Here is a 21,323-nt window from a genome sequence, read left to right on the forward strand (position 1 = left end):
TCTCGGTGTATCTTCTAATCACAGAGCAAGATTGATGCTTTGTGCATAAAACATGTTACATATCTCAAAGTGAATATGCCTGGTGGATCACGCCTTTGATTCCAGTTATCGGGAGGCAGAGGCAGGAGGATTTATGTGAGTTTGATGCCAGCCTGATCTACAGAGTGTCCAGACAGTCAATAATATCTCAAAAAACCAAAATCAACCAACCAAACAACCAAACAAAAAAATAAAACAACCAACCAACCAACCAACCAACCAAACAAACAAAAACCTATGAAACAAAAAACAAAAACCCAAAAACCAAACAAATCCCCCTAAAAATGATTAATGAAAAGGTAGTTTGCAGGAATTTAAAAGTTTCTAACAACTCATTCATTTTGACAAACATTTTTGCAGAATCTATAGTCTTATCTCGGCTTTTAAAGTACCAGTCCCTTCATTACCTACTGTTGCCAGAGTCTCAGACACTCAATTCTAAAATGAAACAGCACTGGAAATACCCAATGAAGTTGAGACTTCGCTTGAGGTTCAAGAAGGCCCCTAGCTATGAAGTCCAAAATAATTTTCCCATTAATCTTTTCACAGTTTCTTAAAAACATTGGTGGAGATAAATTATGAACTTCAAAAATCTAAACTTTAAGCTGGGCACATGCCTTTAATCCCAATACTCAGGAGGCAGAGGCAGGCAGATAGATCTCTGTGAATTTGAGGATAGCCTGGTCTACAGAGCTGTCCAGGACGACCAGGGCTATATAGAGAAACTCTGTCTTGAAAAACAAAACAAAAGCCCCTAAACTTTATATATTTATAGGATATATTTCCAAGTGCAACTGCATCCAGATACATGCTCATAGTAAGTCCAGGACACTATATCTGGTGTGTTGGGGTCACCAGCTATCACAGGTCATAGATCCCTGAGAGTTCCCATTCCACTAGGTATCTTTCTCAACCCTGAAATGATTCCCAATTCCAGTTCTGTCTCCATCCTCCCTCCACCAGAATCGCCCCTCCCTGTTCCTATCCCCACCCCATCCACCCACCATATATATATATGAATATATATATTCATATATATTCATATATATATATATGGGTCTTCGTGGTGTCTTTGGTAGATGCTGTCTGTTGTTGTTGTTCTTTTGAGAACAATTATCCAAATCTTAAGACCCCTGACTTAGCGACACAAGTTACCTTTATAAAGTAAGTTCTGTGCAGAGGTCAAGAATGAGCCTACGGGCCAGACTGTTTTCAGTGGTAGAATTCCTGCCTAAGTTCCATCCTTGCACCAGAGAGATCCGAGCCAGTGAGTCTATGAGTTCCAAGGTGGATTTGGGCATCCAGATGACTCTCATCTCCTTCATGCCTTCTTTTGATGTCTGTCCTTAAACCTTCTGACATGGTCATGTTCCCCACCCCCAAGGCATCCAGATGGGATTTCCATGTCCTTCGAATAGCTGTTCATTCACTATGCTCTGAATAAGTGTGCAAGATATAGCAATGCGGTTTGGTCACATAGCAAGTGCCGTGTGCCTTGGGTTGGCCATGGTCTAATGGGACTTTCTGATCGCTCTCTCTACCTTTCTTTCCACAGTGGCTGCTTCCAGGTAACGATGGCTGTGTGAGCGTCTGCAATGGCCCACCGCAAGCGCCAGAGCACTACAAGCAGCATGTTGGACCACAGGGCCAGGCCGGGTCCTATCCCCCATGACCAGGAGCCCGAGAGTGAGGACACAGAACTGCCTCTGGAGAGCTATGTACCCACAGGTCTGGAGCTGGGCACTCTGAGGCCAGAGAGCCCCACACCTGAGGAACAGGAGTGTCACAACCACAGCCCCGATGGAGATTCCAGCTCAGACTATGTGAACAACACATCTGAGGAGGAGGACTATGACGAGGGCCTCCCCGAGGAGGAGGAGGGTGTCACCTACTACATCCGCTATTGTCCTGAGGATGACAGCTACCTGGAGGGCATGGACTGTAATGGAGCGGAATACATAGCCCACGGTGCACATCCTGTGGATACCGATGAATGTCAGGAGGCGGTGGAAGACTGGACAGACTCAGTGGACCCTCATACTCACAGCCCCGGGGACGAAAACAGTCAGGAGTACCCAGACAGCCACCTGCCTATCCCGGAGGATGACCCTTCTGTCCTGGAGGTCCATGACCAGGAAGAAGATGGCCACTACTGTTCCAGCAAGGAGAGCTACCAGGACTATTACCCCACCGAGACCAATGGGAACACGGGTGGCGCTTCCCCGTATCGCGTGAGGCGTGGGGACGGGGACCTAGAGGAGCAGGAGGAAGACATCGACCAGATAGTGGCTGAGATCAAGATGAGCCTGAGCATGACCAGTATCACCAGTGCCAGCGAGGCTAGCCCTGAGCACATGCCTGAGCTGGACCCTGGGGATTCCACCGAGCCCTGTCCACCCGGTGACACCGGCCACGGACCCAGTAGGCAAGAAGCAAGGCCCAAGTCACTGAACCTTGCCCCTGAGGCTAAGCACCCTGGAGACCCCCAGAGAGGACTCAAGACCAAGGCCAGGACCCCAGAGGAGAGGCCGAAGTGGCCCCAAGAGCAGGTATGCCTTAACTACCCCAGGGAAGGGGTGGCCCTGGGGAACATGATATCGCCCAGTGGGTAGTGAAGCCTAATGGGGGGTGTGCTGACACCTAGAGGGGGTGTTAGATGCTATCCAGTTCATACTGTGAGCTGAGTTAATTGTTCGGTAACTGATAATCCAGGAATGTGTTGTCACTTACAAATCCATCCAGTAAATTAAGGAACCCATGCCGCCGAGGCTCTTATCTCTTAGGAAATGCCCTGCACCGGGTCGAATCCTACTTCCTTAACCAGCTCACAGTAGGAGGGTGTCCCTGGTGCTCTGCTGAGTCCCAGAGGTGGCCTCCTTAGGCCACCAGGGCACTGGTTAGGATGGTGGTCAAAGGGCACAGGCATTGACGCACTTCCCTACCCCGTGAGATGAGTTCACCTCACGGTGCCTGTCACAACTTCTCCAAAGCGATCTTGACCAGACAGGCGCTCAGTTGTGAAAAACTAGTCTTGGGGGGAAAAGTCACTCTTTCAGAATGCGACAAAGTTGTAAAGAAGTACATGCTAACACGAGGGATAGCGTGATAATCGTGCTTTATTTAAGTTACATCAAAGCGAGTATGTAGTCTAATAAACATATCTGGAAAACCACTATCCCGCTCCCCCCCATCCACACAAATCAGGAAAAAAAATCACAGTGAGCTGTTAAAGGAGATGTAATTACTGAATTTGTATAAAGAAATTTCTGTTTGGCCCATCATATGGACAGCTTTTCTGGTTTGTAAAGCCTTAATTATGTTCCTTCAGAAGATTTCATGAGTATGAATATGTATTCAGTACATACTGAATTGAACACATGCACACGCTAATGCACACATGCGTGCACACAGACATACACAGGTGAAGCTTGTGCTTGAAATGTAAACCACACGGATTTACTGTGCATTCCGACACACACTTTGGTGCCTTTTGTTCTCTTTGAGTTACTTAAGTGCCAGCTGACCTCATTTTGGGGGTGCCCTGTCACCGACATCAGTACTGCCTTCATGGGGGGTCCATGCTATGGGGTGTAAATTCTATTGTACTAGTGAACGTTAGGGGCAGGGATTCTGAGCCCTGATCTGGGCTTCAACTCAAAATACCCCACATTTTTATTCATTCTTTTCAGAGCATGGGCTTCTCCCCCAGCGACAGCAATGGCACTGCAGGAATGGGCGTGGGTTGTGTAGAGCACATGACATACTGTGTTTTGTTGTAATAAGTGGCCTCCCTGTCAAAGGTCTGTCAGGAGAAAATTGACTTGGAACCTGGTATGGAGTTAGAATACTGGGGCGTTGTTCTGTATTTTTGTTTGTTTGCTTTCCCTTCATGATAACAGAATGAATGAATGAATGAATGAATGAATGAATGAATGAAGTTGAATAGAATTCCAGAGACCTTTGGGGTTAGAGAGCTTGGGTGTGTGTGTGTGTGAATGAATGCAAATGGTTAAATAAATGAGTGGTCCTGGCCAATCAGAAGGCTGGTGGAACTGGGTGACACCTCCACCATCATGGGCGATAAGAAGGAAGTCTGTTCTTCCAGAGAAAGGTGTTGAACGGAAAAGCAGGTGCTTCAGTCTCTCAGCCCAGGGTGTCCGTAAAGTGATGTGCTCAGCCAAGAAATTGGAAAACTCCCAGAAGCCAGTTAATGATTATAGTAGGTTATTTTTGTTGTTTTGGTATTGTCCCTATTGTTGCTTTTGCGATCATGCATTGATTAGTTTGTCTGTTCATCCATGGGCTGATCCAATGGAGGGATAGCCTAGCAGGACCTAGCTCTAGGCTGTGCTGGCCCTCATAAATAAGTGAGCTGAGTGCTCCTTTGGAAGGCTCTGTTGGGTCTTGCCATGTAGATAAGTTGTATATCCCGTAGTCCCGAGTTGTTCAACTCATACACCAGGAATTCTAAATGTGGGTCATTAACATCCTCTGTAGTCCCGAGTTGTTCAACTCACACACGAGGAATTCTGAATGTGGGTCATTAACATCCTCCGGTGAATAAATCGAGCCATAAATATCCACTGGGATCACCTTGGAAACCAGATTCTCTAGAGAATTGCACAGCACTGGATACTTCGAAGGTGCTTCATTTGAAATCGCAGCTGTGTTCCTAAAAGGAATCTTACTCTCCAGGGGATGGACAAGCTGTGCCAGCAACAGTCAAAAGCCTGGAGACCCATCTCCCTGTTTAGTGCAGCATTGCCTAGAACCAAGGCTATAGGAAAAACCGAATCTGGAGAAAAAGAGAGGGTGGGAGGGAGGCAAAAACAGGGAGGGAGAAAAAGGGTGGGAGAAAGGAGAAAGGGATGGAGGGGGGGAGAGATGGAGAAGAAGAGGGAGAGACAGGGAGGAAGGGGAAGAGGGGGGAGGGCAAGGGGGAGAGGAGGAGAGGTAGAGGGAAAGGGAGAGGGAGCAGGAGAGAGAGGGGAAGAGAGGGGGGAAAGAGAGAGGGAGAGAGAGGGGGAGGGGGGGGGGAGAGAGGAGAGAGACAGAGAAAGACAGAAAGACAGAGACACAGAAAGACAGAAAGAGACAGAGAAAGAGACAGACAGAGAGAGACACAGAGAGAGACAGAGTGAACTTTCTCTGTAAAATGTACCCTTGGCTTATAGCATGGGCCCCACACAGGGCACCCCAGAACTACCCAATCCTATTCACATTTCAACAAGATGGCACATTCAGATCAGAGAGGCAGTGCCTTGGAAGTGTCCGACTGGAGAGACACAGCCTCAGCATCCCTTATCTCTTCCCTACTCGTTCTAAAGCTTAAGAATTATAGTCAAGGTTAGTTTCTGAAACACGGTTTGAGTGTCCTCTGATCTGAAAACACAGTCCTAAATACTCTAAAGCTGGTTTCTTAAGTGCTAACACAGGGCTATGGTCAAAGCACTAAACAGTGTGTTAGGCTACCCCATGTAGGAAGCGGACATGAGTGTTCATGCTGCAGTCTCATCCCAAGTGTGTCTTACTATGTACATGTAAACATTGCAAAGTCAGGGAAAAAATGATCCCCAAATCTGAACCAATGGACACTCTCGGTCATTCTGTGTGGCTTCTCAGGACGTCCTGAAGATCATCCTTTAGTCACTGCGTGGATGGCAGTGAGCACACAGTATGTGTATGAGAGACGCATTCCCCACAGACCCACTACCCAGCACAAAGACCTATCTTCATGTTCTCGGTGTTCCCGTCAGACCACAGCACAGAGCATAGAGCACACAGCTATCTTTACAGCCCAGGTACCTTTGAGATTCAGCATGCTCTGCCGGGCACACCATGAGCATCTCTCCATGCTGACATAGGATTTTCACGGTTATTTCACAGACCTTTGAGTATTGCATTTGGGTGACATGCCGCATGGTCCCCATTTATTTATTTGTCTGTGACTACCCTGGCACATGCAGGTGGTGGGTGGCATTTTCTCCTGTATGTGAGAAAATCTTTGTGCATACACATGGTGTTTTCTCTCTTTTTGTACTTCTTTTTTAATTAAACGTGAAAAGTGCCCACTCTTTTTTTTTTTTAACTATTTAAGTTTTGAACCGAAAATTCCAGTTTGTTTCATCTGAAATTCTTTTTTTTTATTGGATATATTTTATTTGCATTTCAAATGTTATCCCCTTTTCCGGTTTCCCCTCCATAAACTCCCAATCCAATCCCTCCTCCCCTTGCTTCTATGAGGGTGCTCCTCCACCCACCCTCCCACCCCCTCCTGCCTCCCCACCCCAACAAGGTCATCCTCTGCTACATATGCAGCTGGAGCCATGGGTCCCTCCATTTCTACTCTTTGGATAGTGGTTTAGTTCCTGGGAGCTCTGGTTGGTTGGTATTGTTGTTCTTATGGGGTCGCAAACCCCTTCAGCTCTTTCAGTCCTTTCTCTAACTCCTCCACTGGGGGCCCGATTCTCAGTTCAATGGTTAGCTGTGAGCGTCTGCCTCTGTAGTTGTCTTGATCTGGCAGAGCCTCTCAGGATCTTGTTGTACTTCTTGAGGGCCAGGGCCTGAGTCATACATCAGTGTTGATTGTTTACATTTCCATACAACTAACTTACCTGTCCTGTAGGTGTGTATGCTGGTCTGTGATGGCAGGTTTTCTGTGTGTGGTTTTAACAAATGAGACATAGATTGCTTTAGAGTCTCCCTTGCTCCTGTCCCCTTACCTGATTCCCTGTGAGGTCTGTCATGAGATAAATCTCCTTAGAGAGATTTAGTCTGTTGGACCTTGGGGGTTTCAGGCTGTGTATTTCGGCAGCTCTACGCCGTGGGCTCAGTCAACCAAATATGTGTTTTGATTATTTGTGGTTTTCGTGATTTCTATTTATCACCAACCCAGCAGTGTTTTCTAGCAAGAGCCCTTTGATAATAGGAAAACAAGAAAATCAATACCTCATAGCCAGCTTAATACAACAGCTAAAGCGAAGTGTTAGCCAGGCCTTCGGCCACATTGAGTGTCATGTCCGTCACTGTTCCTCACAGAGATGCTGTCTGTGACATTTCACCAAAACTTGTTTTGCAAAGAACCCTTACTAATTGCCATGTAAATATTAGTGCCAAACAAGCAGATATAATGCTACCTGGATCTCATTCCTCTTGTTGTAGTAAATATTAAAAAAAAATAAGAAAAAGAAGAAAAAAAAGGCTTGTCTCTTTATCACCGCTTCTAGTACAGAGCTGGCACACAGACTCTGTCACTCTGTCCAAGCTGCCCCCATGGTCCCACTCCATCCACACGACTCCCTTTCCTGGTGGTTCACTCCACCTTCCCTACTGCCTCTGTCCTGGGGTGTTTCTTTACCCCAAATCCCAACACAAACACAACTCTAAGGCCAGACAGCTTTTCATACAAGTTTATATATCAAACTCTCAATCCACAGAACCTCTACTCAATAAGATTACATGAAACAGACAAAGATACAAACTGCCCTCCATATGAGATATTAGACATAAAATCCTTAATTTTTATAGCTACTTAAAGCCAATTAGGCCCACCTGGATCTAATTCATTCTTCCTGACGTCCATCTTGGAACTTCTCCCTTGGTCCTCCCCTGTCCTCTGACCTCTGACCTCTGACCCTCTCTCCACCTCCCTTCCCCTGCCCAATCACCGGCTCTCGCCTTAATTTTACTAATTAAAACGGGCAGGTTTTCATGAAGTCCTGAGTATGTGACTAGGCAGCACTTCTTGGGGAAGTAGAATTAACATTAAAATAGGAACAGCTTCAGGACAAGTCAGCTTGTGATAGTTGAGACTATATCTCTCAAAGCCAGGAAACTTGGATCTCAGCCTGCTATGCAGACCAGTTTGTGCACATTACCTGCGCTGAGTACACCCATCTCCGAGGCTGGGGAGGAATAGTGACTCGGGCCTGGGTGCTGATAGAGTGTGAAAAGTGTGTGGTATTGATCCAGATAATGATTATTATGAGGATGGTGGTGGTGGTAGTGCTGGTGGTGACGGTAGCAGCGGCAACAGTAATGATGAGTTTTAAGTCTGGGGAAATCTTCAGTTTAGGAGATGGCCCATGCTGGCCAGGACTGGGGGTTACATATGAAGGGTGACACAGGAAGAAGTAATCCTGGCTGATGAGGTAGGGCAGGAGAAGTATCAGGGTTACCTAGAGCCACAGATGAGTGGCCTGGGACGAATGGGGGCTGGGAGGAGGGGGTAGCCAGTCTTGTTGGAAGGTCACCAGGGTGGGGGTTTCTCACATGGCATCTTCTCGGCTTCTTTCCAGGAGACACTCACAGCTCCCGTTGCTGCCCTGGTTTTCTTACCCCTGCTTTCTGATGGAAAAAAGTGACAGGGAACTTACACTGGCCTCTCGCTGACTTCAAATGCAGCCTGGAGCTCTCTTTACTAGAGGCTTCTCACCTGTGTCTCCTCTTAATGTCTGTGTTCTTCAAAAAACAACTCTCTCCTATAGGACACCCCACATCCTGGGCTAGCTGGCTGGGCATCCCCCTCTTGCCCATTCAGACCAGTGACTATGTGATTCAAGTTCTGAGGTTGCTAAGGTGAGGGTGGCCCTACTCTTGCACTTGAAAACTCATTCTGGAGTGGGGCAGACAAGGAGAGACTGCTACTCCACCCTTCATCCAGGTGGAAAGGTGCCCATCCAGGCAGGAGTTCCAGTCAGAGGTCAGACTCCGGCATAGGTGAGACATGAAGGAGGCTTTGGGAAGTCAACTAATGAGTGAGGAAATTATGGAAGGGTGTGAGTATCCTCAGTGTGGACTCCGGCTGTAGCAATGATGAGCTGAGATTCCCACGAGAAAGTGGGGAAAACAGAGGCCCCAGGTTGAGGATAGTGATGAGATACACACACACACACACACACACACACACACACACAGAGAGAGAGAGAGAGAGAGAGAGAGAGAGAGAGAGAGAGAGAGAGAGAGAGACAGACAGACAGACAGACAGACAGACAGACAGAGACAGAGAATGGTCATCATGAGAGAGACTCTGAAATAAAAAAAGAATTGGAGTCTAAAAGCCAAGGGCTAGAGACATGAGAAGCCAAAGTCAGCAGGGAAATTTTGGAGGACTTCTCAGAGATGTGGCCATGTTAGACCACAGGGGCAAGGTGGAGCAGGTCTGGTAGTTTGGGAAGGGAGAGTATACATCAGCCTTGGAGATGGAAAGAGGGTTGCAGTAGCTGAGGAACTTACAGGGATGGACCTGAAGAAATAGAGGCAGGCTAGAGAGGATGACCCACCCACTGTGTTTGTGACATTGACGAGAATTTCACTAATTTTTTTAGTGGGGGTGACTGTAGATGCATGACCTGAGGCGGGGAGCTGGCCTCTGTGCATATCTCTCCCTCTCTTCCTGATTGGCTTTTGTCTGTGACCCCACAGCATCTCTCAGGGCCTCATATTTACCAGTGGCTGGAGCAACATCCAGTTGATAGATAAGGTTAGTCACATGGCATTGTCTGGGAAATACTGATCCATGTTAGAACTTTTAGAAACCTCATCTGTTTGGGAAGGAGGTCAGTATGGATAACTGCGACATGTGGAAACACACAATGACACACACGGTGTGTTCTACAGATGTGTGACAGACAGCATTTGATTCACACCCAGCGTCAAATCAGACACTAACAAAGACAGGGGATATGGTAGCTAAGGGTTCATCAATAACTTCTAACCATATGGCAGACAGCACAAGAAAGCAAACACAACCCAGGCATCTTAGGAAAGTGTGTGCATGGGGCGGTGGGTGGCCCTGGTGGCATGCAAAACCTGCTGAGTCAGGGTTTACCCAGTGATCCCACAGGTTACTTTTCTAGAATGTCTACCTTCACAGAATCTGGTGTCTCTCCACCTGAGGCCAATTGTTCATTCATTCACCCCCAGGTGTGGGAAGAGCAGCACGCAGCCCTTTTTAGAAGCATCGGTCAGATTTCAAGGGAAAGATCATTCCGTCTTCAAAACCCAAAGGCACAAAAGCAGGGCTCTCCGCTCTTTAGTCGCCAGTTAACTTAGACTCCTACTCTTCTTCCCCCTTTGAACTCCAAGACTGAAAAGCCAGAATACCTACAACATGGCCAGTCTGGCTTCTGGAGGAGAGATCATGGATTGGAGCTTTCTTTTAGGGATTTGTGGATCATCCGTGCCTCAGTTATTGTGATGAATGGACAAAAAAAAAAAAAAAAAAAAAAAAAAAGGATTTACCTACACTGACATTATTCCGCATTTACAACGCACTAAGCCCTCAGGACAGTGTGCAGACTGATGTAAGCCAGACACGAAAGGACAGATGTCATGTGCTACACTCCCATGAAGTTACCAGTACAGAAAGTAGAACCATGTCTTCCAAGGGCTATGAGAGGTTTGAGTGGAGAGTTGTAATTTAAGGGGTCTGGGGCTCCCAGCTGTGCAAGGGAGACCAGGATGTGGAGGTTGGTGAATATGCTTCAAGCCACTCAACTGTACAACTTAAAAATGGTTGTCAGAGTAAATTTATCTACTATTGTAAAAGACACATCTTTGTGTTGTTGACTAATTGGAGCCAGTTTGGATCATCAATACCCAAGCTTAGCCAGTCTGAATGTGAGTCGCGAGCATCACACACAGACAAGGTCATGTGGGACCGGTTGAACTGGTTCAGTTAGAACAACAGTAGACCCACATACCCTCATTTAGGATGTGGGCACGGAACTGTGTGTGGGCATGAGGTAGTGGGTCAGCATTGCTTTAGAGAACACCAGGGCCGTCACAGTCTGTGACTAGCTCATCTCACTCTTTCTCTCCTGGGTTTTGGGTTGTGGTCTATATGGAACATGATCTTACCTTGGTGGGAGGGTGTGACACAAATGATTATAAAAAAAGGCTGTAAGCACAGACCCAGGCTCAGGGACGTGGCAGAGATCATACCCTGCACACTAAAAGCTGCACACTGACATGCCTTGAAATACGATGGATTTATATAATGATAAGCTCATAAGTCTTAATTTATAAAATTGTAAGTAAAAAAATAAATGGGGACCACAGTCCCAACATCAGGACCAACGTGAACAGGGTACCACAAATAGCTGTGCTGTGTTCCTGACTGAGGGGCTGTGGCTTGCTATGGCGACCAGCATCCAGACAGGACAGCTGTATCGCATCCTCCCAGCCCTCGGGCAGTCCAAATCTACAATCTAAAGTGCAGTTCCTCCTGAATGCATATTGCATGTTACATTTGCACCCACAAAGTAAGACAAAAAGAAAAATTGGAAAACTCATGTCATAAATTGAGACCCTCCTGTCTTGGAAAAATCTAACACTAAACATTAATTCTACTCTTTCTCCTTCCCATTAGCTTTCAAAAAGCAAACATCCCCTTTTTTTATATTCCCAAACGCTTGGCAGGGAGATGCTAATTGGATCCTTGGTATCCTCTTACCGTGTTATTTGGTGACATGTCTTTTAAATTCTGAGTCACAGGATTTAGCGTTCGTGTCTGCTGCACTGGGTTGTTCCTGTGAGTTGGAAGTCGGTTATTTCCGAGGACTATTCATACTGGCTGAAGCTGGGGACGCTTTTTCCTCCTAGGAGAGCACAGCTCTGCTGGTGGCAACTCTGTTCCAGTCATCCAGCCCATGTGGATGGATGGGAGTTAAATACAGAAGATGGCCCCTGGAAATTGAAGCCTAATATTGACTTAGCATTGGTCACCGGCTTTCTTTCTGACACGGGCACCTTAGTTTCAGATGTCAAGCTCATTTTTTCTCAGTGTGTGTGTGCGCAAGGCTTGAGGCTAAGTGCAGGGAAGCTAAGGGAATTCAAAGGATGGTCTAGGCCAGGCTCCCAGGAGGACTCCAGGATTGAGCTGTGGATAACTTCAGGCAATTGCATTTGTGAGCGTTTCACTGTATTCATCTGACATTTTATCTTCAGACTGGTAGGGGACACTTGCAGCTGTTGGTGGCTAACCGGCAGAACTTGTAGTGGAAGAAGCCCTGTTGACACAAAGGAGGGCTTATGCAGGGTGGGTGGAGATATTCTTGTCTGAGACTTGATCACAATCAAATAGGATTCTCCTTTGCTGTTTGGTATGCATCAGCGTGAAGCCATGGAACTCCTGTGCTCCCTTGAAGGCCTTTGCTGTGGCCTCTCCAGATGTGAGGCAGGTGCACCAGAGAAACACAATTATGTGGGTTTGAAGTCTGCGTGACCTGCTCCTCCCCTTGACCTTCTACTTTGCCTCCACGCTGAAGCTCGAGGGTCACCTTCATGCAGCAGGGCACGGCGAAGCTGGACAGGCCACAAGGAAGGCAGGGTGTTTAGACATTGAGACGGTTGTTCTTTCTCCCCTCATCCTTCTGTTCATTCATTTGTTCAGGCAGTGCCATGTTCATAGCCCATACCCTCACTCTTGCTAGGCCAGAGCTGAACTCCGGCTGCATACTGACTGTCAGCTGCCATTGCTTTGAAGTCTAACACACACTTGACATGTGATTTGGCATCTGACAATGAGCCCTCACTATTGTGAGGGGGGGCGGTCATCCAATGGCTTTCAGGAACCGCTTTGTAGTCATCACTACATCTGGACCCAGAACATCCCCACTTTCTCTCAGAACCTCTTACCCCTAAACAGTCTCCCCTTGCCCTAACTTCTTGCAAGGAGAAATTTCTTTTCTATTTCTATGGATTCGCCTATTCCGGATATTTCAGTCTCACGTGATGCCACCATTTTGGGCTGACCTCTCCCTTAGCCTGCTTTAGCTTGGTGCTGCAGTAGTGTATTGAAACCTCCCTCTTTTAGGGCTGAATGGTCTTTCATGGCATGAGTAGAGGGTGTCTTGTCCCTCTCCAACTACTGATGGATGTTTCGGTTGTTTCTACATTTTGACCAAGGTCTAGTCAGCAGGGCCTCTGCTTACTCTGAAATTGAGGGGGGGGGGGGACCTGCAATAGCCCTGACCCTATGGCAGGCCAGACTTGGTCCCTCCAGCTCCTCGGACTTACTCTCTAAAGGATGGCTTTTCACTGCAAATCTGTTTATACCCTGACATATCCCAGGGAAGGTTTAATCTCAGCAAAAACTGTAAAGTCCAGTTACCAGAAGCCTATTTTCCATGTTGCCTGCGGAATGCCCAGGGTAGGGTTCTCATTGGAAATCCCCTTCCCCTTAGTGAGGAGTTCCCTGCATGGTGCAGAATGAATAAATGCTTACTCAGGACTGGCTAAGTGTGGACAAGATAGTCCCTTACAAAGGTGAATTTAGGGAAAAAAATGGGATTATGTTCTGAAATGAGTGGCCAACCGCCCTCTTCCTCCTCCTGCACCCTACAAGGTTCTATGGAAAGACGGCACAAAATAAAGTACATGCTGTGTTTATCTGGTTGTTCTGGTCAGTAGCGTGGAGGACCTCAGAGGGTCAGGCCAGAACCCAAAGCCAGGCTGGAGAATAGGCACCAGCCATCAGTGTCTGGAATGGTGGCCAGACTGACAGATAGTATAGGAAAGGGGACCTTTAAATTAGGGGGCGGAAGCTGGTTCTAGATGCTGGCATTTGCCGGATGAAAAGACGGTAATGATCGCTTGGCATTATAAATGCACTTGGTGATACAGAGCAGATGCACGCATAATGGAGAAGGCAAATGCTGTGCGGCGGGGAAGGTGACGTTCAAGGAGACGATGAGGAATCTTTAGTCTAAGGTGCTCCGTGAAGTGCCCGGCATGAGCATGGGTGAGCATGGCCGTTCCCTCCTTCCAGCCATGGACCCACCTAAAGATCTCAAAGACAGGTGGTCTGACCAGCTTAATCCCCGGTGTGTCTGCCTTGATGCTTTGAAGCCATATATCTCATACATCTCGTTGTAAAAGTGGCCACCCTACAGGAGTGACTAACACAGGAATAAACACTTTATCCCAGGCCCCTTTCACTCAAGGTAAATATTACAGTAGTGGCCTGAGTTGTAAGAAGAATGGGAGAAAATGAGCAACCGCAATAGGTTTCTTCCCTGTATGTGTCAGAGCGTTTGTATATGTCCAAGGGCTTTTGAAAGAATATGTTTACATCCCTGAGATAGATCCTGGCAGATCATACTTTGGGCTGGTCCCCACTCAGAGCTGCTCTCGTGCAACAGACTCCACCTAACTGCTCAAGTTGGATGGAGGAAGAGATTTTTGTAGGCATATCAGATGATCAGGGCTGGCTGGATCTTTTGAAAACTTGAGTATGGAACCGTCCCCAGAGGACACTGTTATCTCTCTAAGCCAGCCATTAGCCCTGGAGTGTCTCTGTTGTAGGGTCATGTTGGAGGGGGAGGTGTGGCCCAGTGAGACGCTGTGACTTCTCCAGATCTAAGCTGATGTTGTCAGCTCCTGACATGTTTGTCTTTCGCTGTTGTTCCAGATGGCGTGAGCTGAGTGAGTGTGAGTTACTTGTCTGTGAGTTCATCTCAAGTAGTGTGGGCTATATTACTGGATTTGTCAATTGAGTTAGGCAGACGAATCAGAATTGACACTTTAGAAACTCCAGACTTTAGTTCACACCAACTGGAGCCCACATGTTTATTCCGATGATTTATTTGCATTAGTGTTTTTATTAAGGGTGTTTATCTCGGCGCTCAGCAGCTGTCCCTGGGTCCCAGCATGATCAGCCAGCCTGTGCCATACCACACGCTGCTCAGTGCTCCGCAGTGGGGCTTCTCCACCTGAGAGCACATTTTCAGTTTATATGCTTTACGCAAGCATCCTCTGTCCTCTGGTGGCTGGCTGACGGTCTGGCCATTGGAAAGGATGGAGACTCTGCTGGTGGTGTAGAGGAGCCCTGGTCTGGTCTTATTTTGACATGTGGCTGGCTGCTATACCCAAGGGAATGCCAATTGGATTTTAAGTGTCATTTTCACCTAAGAGGCTTGGAACCCTAAATCCGTGTGGACCTTGAACACTAAATTTCCAATGGTGCTTCCATGATGCCCATCCCCTTAACATTCTAGTTTCTTAGGTGAGGGTCAATGCTGATGGGTTTTCCTGAAGCAAACTTATAAGCCTACCTTCCTTCCTCGTTGAAAATCACCCTGGTTATTTATGGAAATATGTGGTTGTCATGGTGACGAGGAGCCCACTTGGGGATACATTTGAGGAGTTGTTGACATTGAGGAAGGGTGGTGCTTAGGGAAGACATGTTTTTCATGGATGCCCCATACTGAAGCCCCACCAAGCAGTCCCAGGAACAGGGCATAGGGAGGAGGTTGACACCTCTCCTATGTCCTTCTGGCTAGTCATGAGCAATGACCTAAACTTATCCAAAGGCCTAACGGCTGGCCTGTTCCCAACTCTGTGAGAAGGCATAGCCTCCTATAGTCCAAATCCCCATATCTGGTATAAAGACTTCTCTTCCTATCTTAAGTTTAGGTACCACCACAGGCATAGCATGCATGGAAGGCTGTGTGTTGCCTGGTAGTTGCTTTCTCAAGGAAAGTTGAGAATCTCTGCAGGTGACAGTCTAGAACCAGGAACACCCTGACATATTCCCTACACACTTTGGGAGTCTGGCAGTTGCCAGAAACATTGGCAGCCTCTGAAGCAAGTGAGAACCCCATCTCCTCAAAACAGGGGCCCATGCTGAATAAATGCAACTTCCTTCTACTGGGTTACTGTGTCAGCACCCAACTGTTTGCTACTGTTTTGGGGAAATCACGTTACCACTTAGTGTTATTTCCGAGGAGCCCCATGACTTAGGATACTGCCCACCAGCGCTGTTTGGTTTGGTTGGTGACCTCAGTGTCTTGGATCCTGCTTCTGTTTTCTTCATGGTCTAAGGAATGACATGCAGAAACTACCTTAAGTATTAAATCAAATTGTTTGAAGTAAATAAAGTTATGGGTTGCGATTCTATTTTAGGAAGAGACTTAATGCTTTATGGCATTTTTTTTTTTTTTGTGGTATAGTAGTAGATTGACTCATTTGCATTTATTCTCCCCCAAGAATCTAAATTTATTCTAACAACATGATATTTTACCCTTAAACAAACTGAAAGGAATGTACCATCATGAGAAACTATAGGGAATCATTCAGGACAAAACAAAAGTACATTCAGCATCTGATTCACTGGTTGTAATTGTGGGTATAGGTCCAAGAAAGCGGCCTCAAAGACATGCCCACACATCCACGTTCTCAGCAGCATCACTCTGAAGGGCCGAAGGGTGAAGGAGCCCCAAGCTGCCTTTAATAGGTGAATAAAAGAATGTGTCACATACATGCTGTGGAACACCGTTCATCCTTCAAAGGGGGAAATTCTGATACAATGAGGCAGATGAGGACATTATGCTAAGTAAACTAGGCCAGTCGCCAACAGATGACACTATGTAGTGCCATGGATCCCAGGACCTTAAGATGGTCAATTCATAGATCCAGGAAATCGAGTGAATGGAGCTGACGTGACAAAGAGGATGACGGAGTAGGGGGTTGTAGTGGAGTGCATTCAGGTGAGTTTTGAACTTTTGCCTTTATTTGTATTTATTTGTGAAGCATCTTTATGAGTGCCCATGAAGGCCAGAAGAAAGTGTCAGATTCCCCTGGAGCTGGAGTTAAGGGAAGCTATGTGTGTGTGTGGGAACTGGACTCAGGATAACTGCCAAGCATCCCAGGTTTCAATGTTGAACTATGAAGTGTGTCCTTAGGATGCATGTAGTAATGGCTGGCTGAACAACACCAATGCACTTTAAACTGTACACTGAAAATAATTCAAGTGATAAATTATGTGCTTTATTAGAATAAAATAATAGTAAACAATAAAAGTTAAGCATTTTAGATATGTAAAAGCATATATATTAATTGCATAACAGTGGGGGGCACATGTGTACGTGCCTCCCATACACATATTTTATAAGATTGAATCTCATTGAATGCCCATTTTTATTTTGTATCTGAGTTCATTTTTCTACTATATAAAAATGTAATCACTTCTCTGTTTTCCAGGTTTGCAATGGCTTGGAGCAGCCAAGAAAGCAGCAGCGCTCTGATCTCAATGGACCCACTGACAATAACAACATCCCAGAGGTAATTTTCTTCCAAAGATAAGAGTTCTGGAGCAGAGTTCTCATGGTGAAATTGCCAGCTGTGTTATGGTCATCTCACCTCTGGGGACAGGGAGTCCAGATCAAGGCAGCCTGGGATCACTGTCATTGGAAGAGATATGGTTGCCTTATCCTGAGAGGAGGGAAAAGGCATATCCTAAGGAGTCAGCTGTACTGAGCACCATTGGTGTACTGCTGATGTTGCATGGAACTGTGGTGTGGGGATCCTTGGTACTTCTAGATTATGGTGTGGACATCTGTGATACTTCTGGTTATAGTGTTGGACGAGGATCTCTGATGGTCCCTGGTGCTTATGTTGGGATCCCTGGTGCTCCTTGATCTGGTAGAAACTCAAGGGCTTCAGAGTCATTGTCATTTAGGGAAGTCACTTTCTGATAGGTTTCCCTGTGTTCTATAGATGGTTCATAAGTATCCCCAGCCAGTACATACCAGTAGCCACTACTCTATACCTCAGTTATGACAACAAAATCTTTCCAGACATTGACCAATGTGTCCTTAGTGACAAAACTCATCTTGATTGAGAGCCACGGTTCTAAACCAATAATGTGGTCATGTGATTCATATTAGGGCTTAGGCACATTATGTTGCTTCTTTGGACAAAGTATGTTCTAGCTCTGTTGAACTAATTGTGGACTGGCACTCAGTGTCCTTTATTATGGTCTTGAAGACATGCCTAGGAAATTCTTATGCGTGGTGGTTTAAGAACTGTTGGGCTGACTGGTCTTCAGGCTTCTTCTAATCATGACATGCTAAGCTAGGTTTGGCTTGTGGCTTTAATGACCCCTCTCAGCATCTCATTTCCCATAGATACTTGCTAGGATAATCTGACTTCTTGGAAACATATATGGGCTTAGCCTTTTCCAGCCCAGGCTGGGATATATCTTGAGAAGAGTCTCAGAAGTCATCCTTTTGCAATCATTATGTTTATTCTCTTTGTTATCTCTCAACAGACAAAGAAGGTGGCATCGTTCCCAAGCTTTGTGGCTGGTAAGTGACTTCACATCTTATCACTTGGGAGGCAGGAACACTCTATGTCAAAGCAAATGGTCCTTTGGTGTGTGGGTTTCTCCTGAGTGGCACTATTTCCCAACAAAGTGCCCTTGGGCGTTTGGCTCTCTTTGGATTCTGCAGTAGCCCACTGTGAGAGAGAGGCTTCTGGCTTATCTGCATGGTTTGATGCAAGGAACAGTAAGGGCCATTTATGTTTGTGTCTTGCCCTCATTAACCATCACAGATGACACAGAGGGTGGGATTAATGCATTGACGTGTGTCTATGTAAGCAGCTCATTATGATCTACATCTAGTCATAGTGGTTATAATGACATCCTTTTCACACCCTATTTACTTTCCCCTCACACCCTTATCAAGATTAGCAGTGCATTTTTCAAGTTTCATAAAGACCAAGACAGACAGACGCGGTTAGCTCGGTTAGCTCTGACCAGTGTTTGGGGTGAGGTACTTTTGCTCTGTGCTTGGTGGAGCTGACTTACAGTGGTCTGCGTGTATCGGCTGTCCTCACAGGGTCCTTTCAGAGCAAATAACCTCTTAATTAGGCCCTTTCTCAACCAGAAGAATGCTTCCTACCTATAATGTGTTATAATAAACAATGTGAGTTTTATTAATTCTTTCAATAAGCTGATAATTAATTCTTATGAATATTTATAGCAGCGAGGTAAATGGATCTGAAACAGCATTAAACCTTTTCCATTCTGCTTTACATTTATGGTAAATAAGAGAAGCCTCCAAGTTCTTCTTTAAGAATGAGGTTGGACCAGGCTTAACTGGCTTCAACGTGTTTGCTCCCTGAACTGTTTTAAGCAGCTTAAAGCCATTTAATTTGGAAGAGAATTGGTTTTAACTGTGAGAACTCATATTTAAAACCCAAGTAGACCAGACTCCAAGGTTGCCCAAAGCAAATAGGCTCCAATGGGTTTGGCCCAGCTTTTTTACTTGTGACTTTAGATGTGTTTTTGCTGGATCCCCCCAACCCCATCAAGCTGTTTTGCACTGGAACACAGCAAGCTATACAATGATTGTAGCAGCTTGGCTAGCTGTAGTTTTCCAGGGTCTGATATTTGGCAGGAAGAGGCCACACTCCCCTTTGTCATTTCATGGTGTTCTATGGCTGGGTTCTGACTGGGAGGAGGCAGCATCAATGAAAAACATGGCATCTCACTGCCCTGTTCTCCTTGTTGGGCTGAAATGGGGGGAGCATGACTCAGCCTCACGCTTCAGGGTTATGGGGTCTTATGGTTCTAAGAAATGGACTCACCAATAAATCCTGGCTTCATTTGAAAATACCTTCAAACAGTCTCTGGAGAGGGCATAGTTAACACAGTCTCCAGTCTTATCTCTCTACAAGGAAGGAAGAGGGTATTCTGGAAGCTGCCCATATGTTCCACCTGACTATATATTGTAGCTTTCTAGAAGGTTTATGTGTCTGGACCACTCATGATTTTCTAACCATATCAGAATGAGTTCAAGTCTTCGTGCTCTTTCAGGTGGTCTAAACTGGTAATGAACAGCTCACACCACTGTGGACAACTCAAAGATTAGCCCTAATTTAGGAGAGAAACCAATTGAGCATTATGAAAATATGGAAACCATACTCAAAAGCCCTTCTCTTCATAAATGATAATTATATCCACCAAAGCCTTCACCAGCCCAAAGTCCTATAAAGTAACAAAGGGGGATTGTGATGAGATCACAGAAAAGCCCAGGTTATACTGAATGAGGCCAAGAGAGCTATCTGGTGTTAGACGTCTTTGCAAGCTGGGATGGACTCGGGTGGCAAGGCCGAACTTGATGTTTGCTTATGTAGCAGAGAAGCATGTGAGTGGTGTGCAGAGGTCTAGAACAGAGCCACCAATCATTCAGTAACTGTATTAGATTAGCATCCTTGCTTCCCTCCATCTTCAGCCACGTAACCTCGTTATCTGGTTGGTTCTAACCATTGCTTTCTATTCCACCAGGGAGAAGGAAGGGAAATGCCCAAACCACCTTTGTTGTCTCTCCCTTTACATTAAAGAATCTCTGTGAATGAGCAAAGAAGCTGAGGAGGTGGCTCAGTTGTTAAAAGTCCCTGCCATGTAGGCATGAGGACCTGAGTTTAGATCTCCAGGACCTATGTAAAATGTCAGGGGCAGCAATGCATGTCTGTAATGCCAATGCTTGGAGACAAGCAGGTCCCTGGAACTTACTGGTCACTAGCATAACCAAATTGATTAACTCTGGGTCTCATGTTCAAATATGGTAGAATACAGTCTTGGAACATGCCCAATGTTGACTTCTGACCTCCACACACATGTGCCTATGTGAATACACCTACACTGTACACACACACACACACACACACACACACACACACACACACACACACCAGCATATAGCTGAGAACTGTATACTTGGCTTTCTTTGGCTCCAGGAAAGGTCTGTGGAGGTGCTGATTGAACAAGCCCTAATCTGTTAAAATAGCCTTCAGCTAGATGTGCCAAGAGTTTTGTACCATATCAACAAACTTATGTAAGAATCCAGCATGCATGTGTGTGTGTGTGTGTGTGTGTGTGTGTGTGTGTGTGTGTGTGTGTGTGTGTGTTTAAACCCAAACACTGGTACTGGTAACAAGCAATGGCACCTAATATTGTCTCGTTTGGTCCAAAATAGCAAAGATCTAAAATTGATACTCTATTCTTCACACAGAGTATTGTTCCCTTTGTGTATGAACCGAAGCTCTTGTGGGATGTCTGTAATCCCACATCCTACCTTCAGCTCTAGGCTTGTCCTGCCATAGTTCTTGGCCTAGTGTGTCAGGGACATGAGATTCATTAACAGCCCATCTATAACTTGTCAATGTGCTGTGCCTGCCTGCATGTTGGCCACGTGGGAGAATGGTGACCCCGGTGCATAAGGCCACTAGTCCTGGAACTGAAATTGCCCTTCAAACCTTCCTTTTCTCAGGGGTCTTCACATGACAAAGCCACCTTGTTGGTTGCTTAGATCCAAGATTTTACTTGCTCTTAAAATGAATACTTGGGGCAAGCCTGTCCAAAGTGTGGAGGTATCCTCTTTGGGTGTGAGTGGACAAGGCTCTGGGGATGGCGTGGTTCTAGAGCAGTGTTGACAGGTTGGGAATCAGGTGACTCTGCAACAGTTTTTCTCTTTTAAAAACATGATTTTTTTTTA

At 46.1% G+C, this 21,323-nt stretch overlaps 1 protein-coding gene across 4 annotated transcripts in view; it reads left to right on the forward strand.

Annotated features, from left to right (window-relative positions):
* Positions 1 to 1,634: 1,634 nt before the first annotated feature.
* The window catches only part of APBA2 (amyloid beta precursor protein binding family A member 2), a gene marked incomplete at both ends in the record, with an annotated part of 49,576 nt that continues 29,887 nt past the window's right edge, over positions 1,635 to 21,323 (forward strand). For all 4 annotated transcript variants that reach the window (XM_080914006.1, XM_080914007.1, XM_080914008.1 and 1 more), the window contains 3 exons: positions 1,635 to 2,588; positions 17,023 to 17,103; positions 18,092 to 18,128. In XM_080914006.1, coding sequence (XP_080770132.1) covers positions 1,635 to 2,588; positions 17,023 to 17,103; positions 18,092 to 18,128 — 1,072 coding nt within the window. The remainder of the gene's footprint in view (positions 2,589 to 17,022; positions 17,104 to 18,091; positions 18,129 to 21,323) is intronic.

This window comes from Micromys minutus (genome assembly GCF_963924665.1).
Source record: "Micromys minutus genome assembly, chromosome: 3".
Taxonomy (NCBI): Eukaryota; Metazoa; Chordata; class Mammalia; order Rodentia; family Muridae; genus Micromys; species Micromys minutus.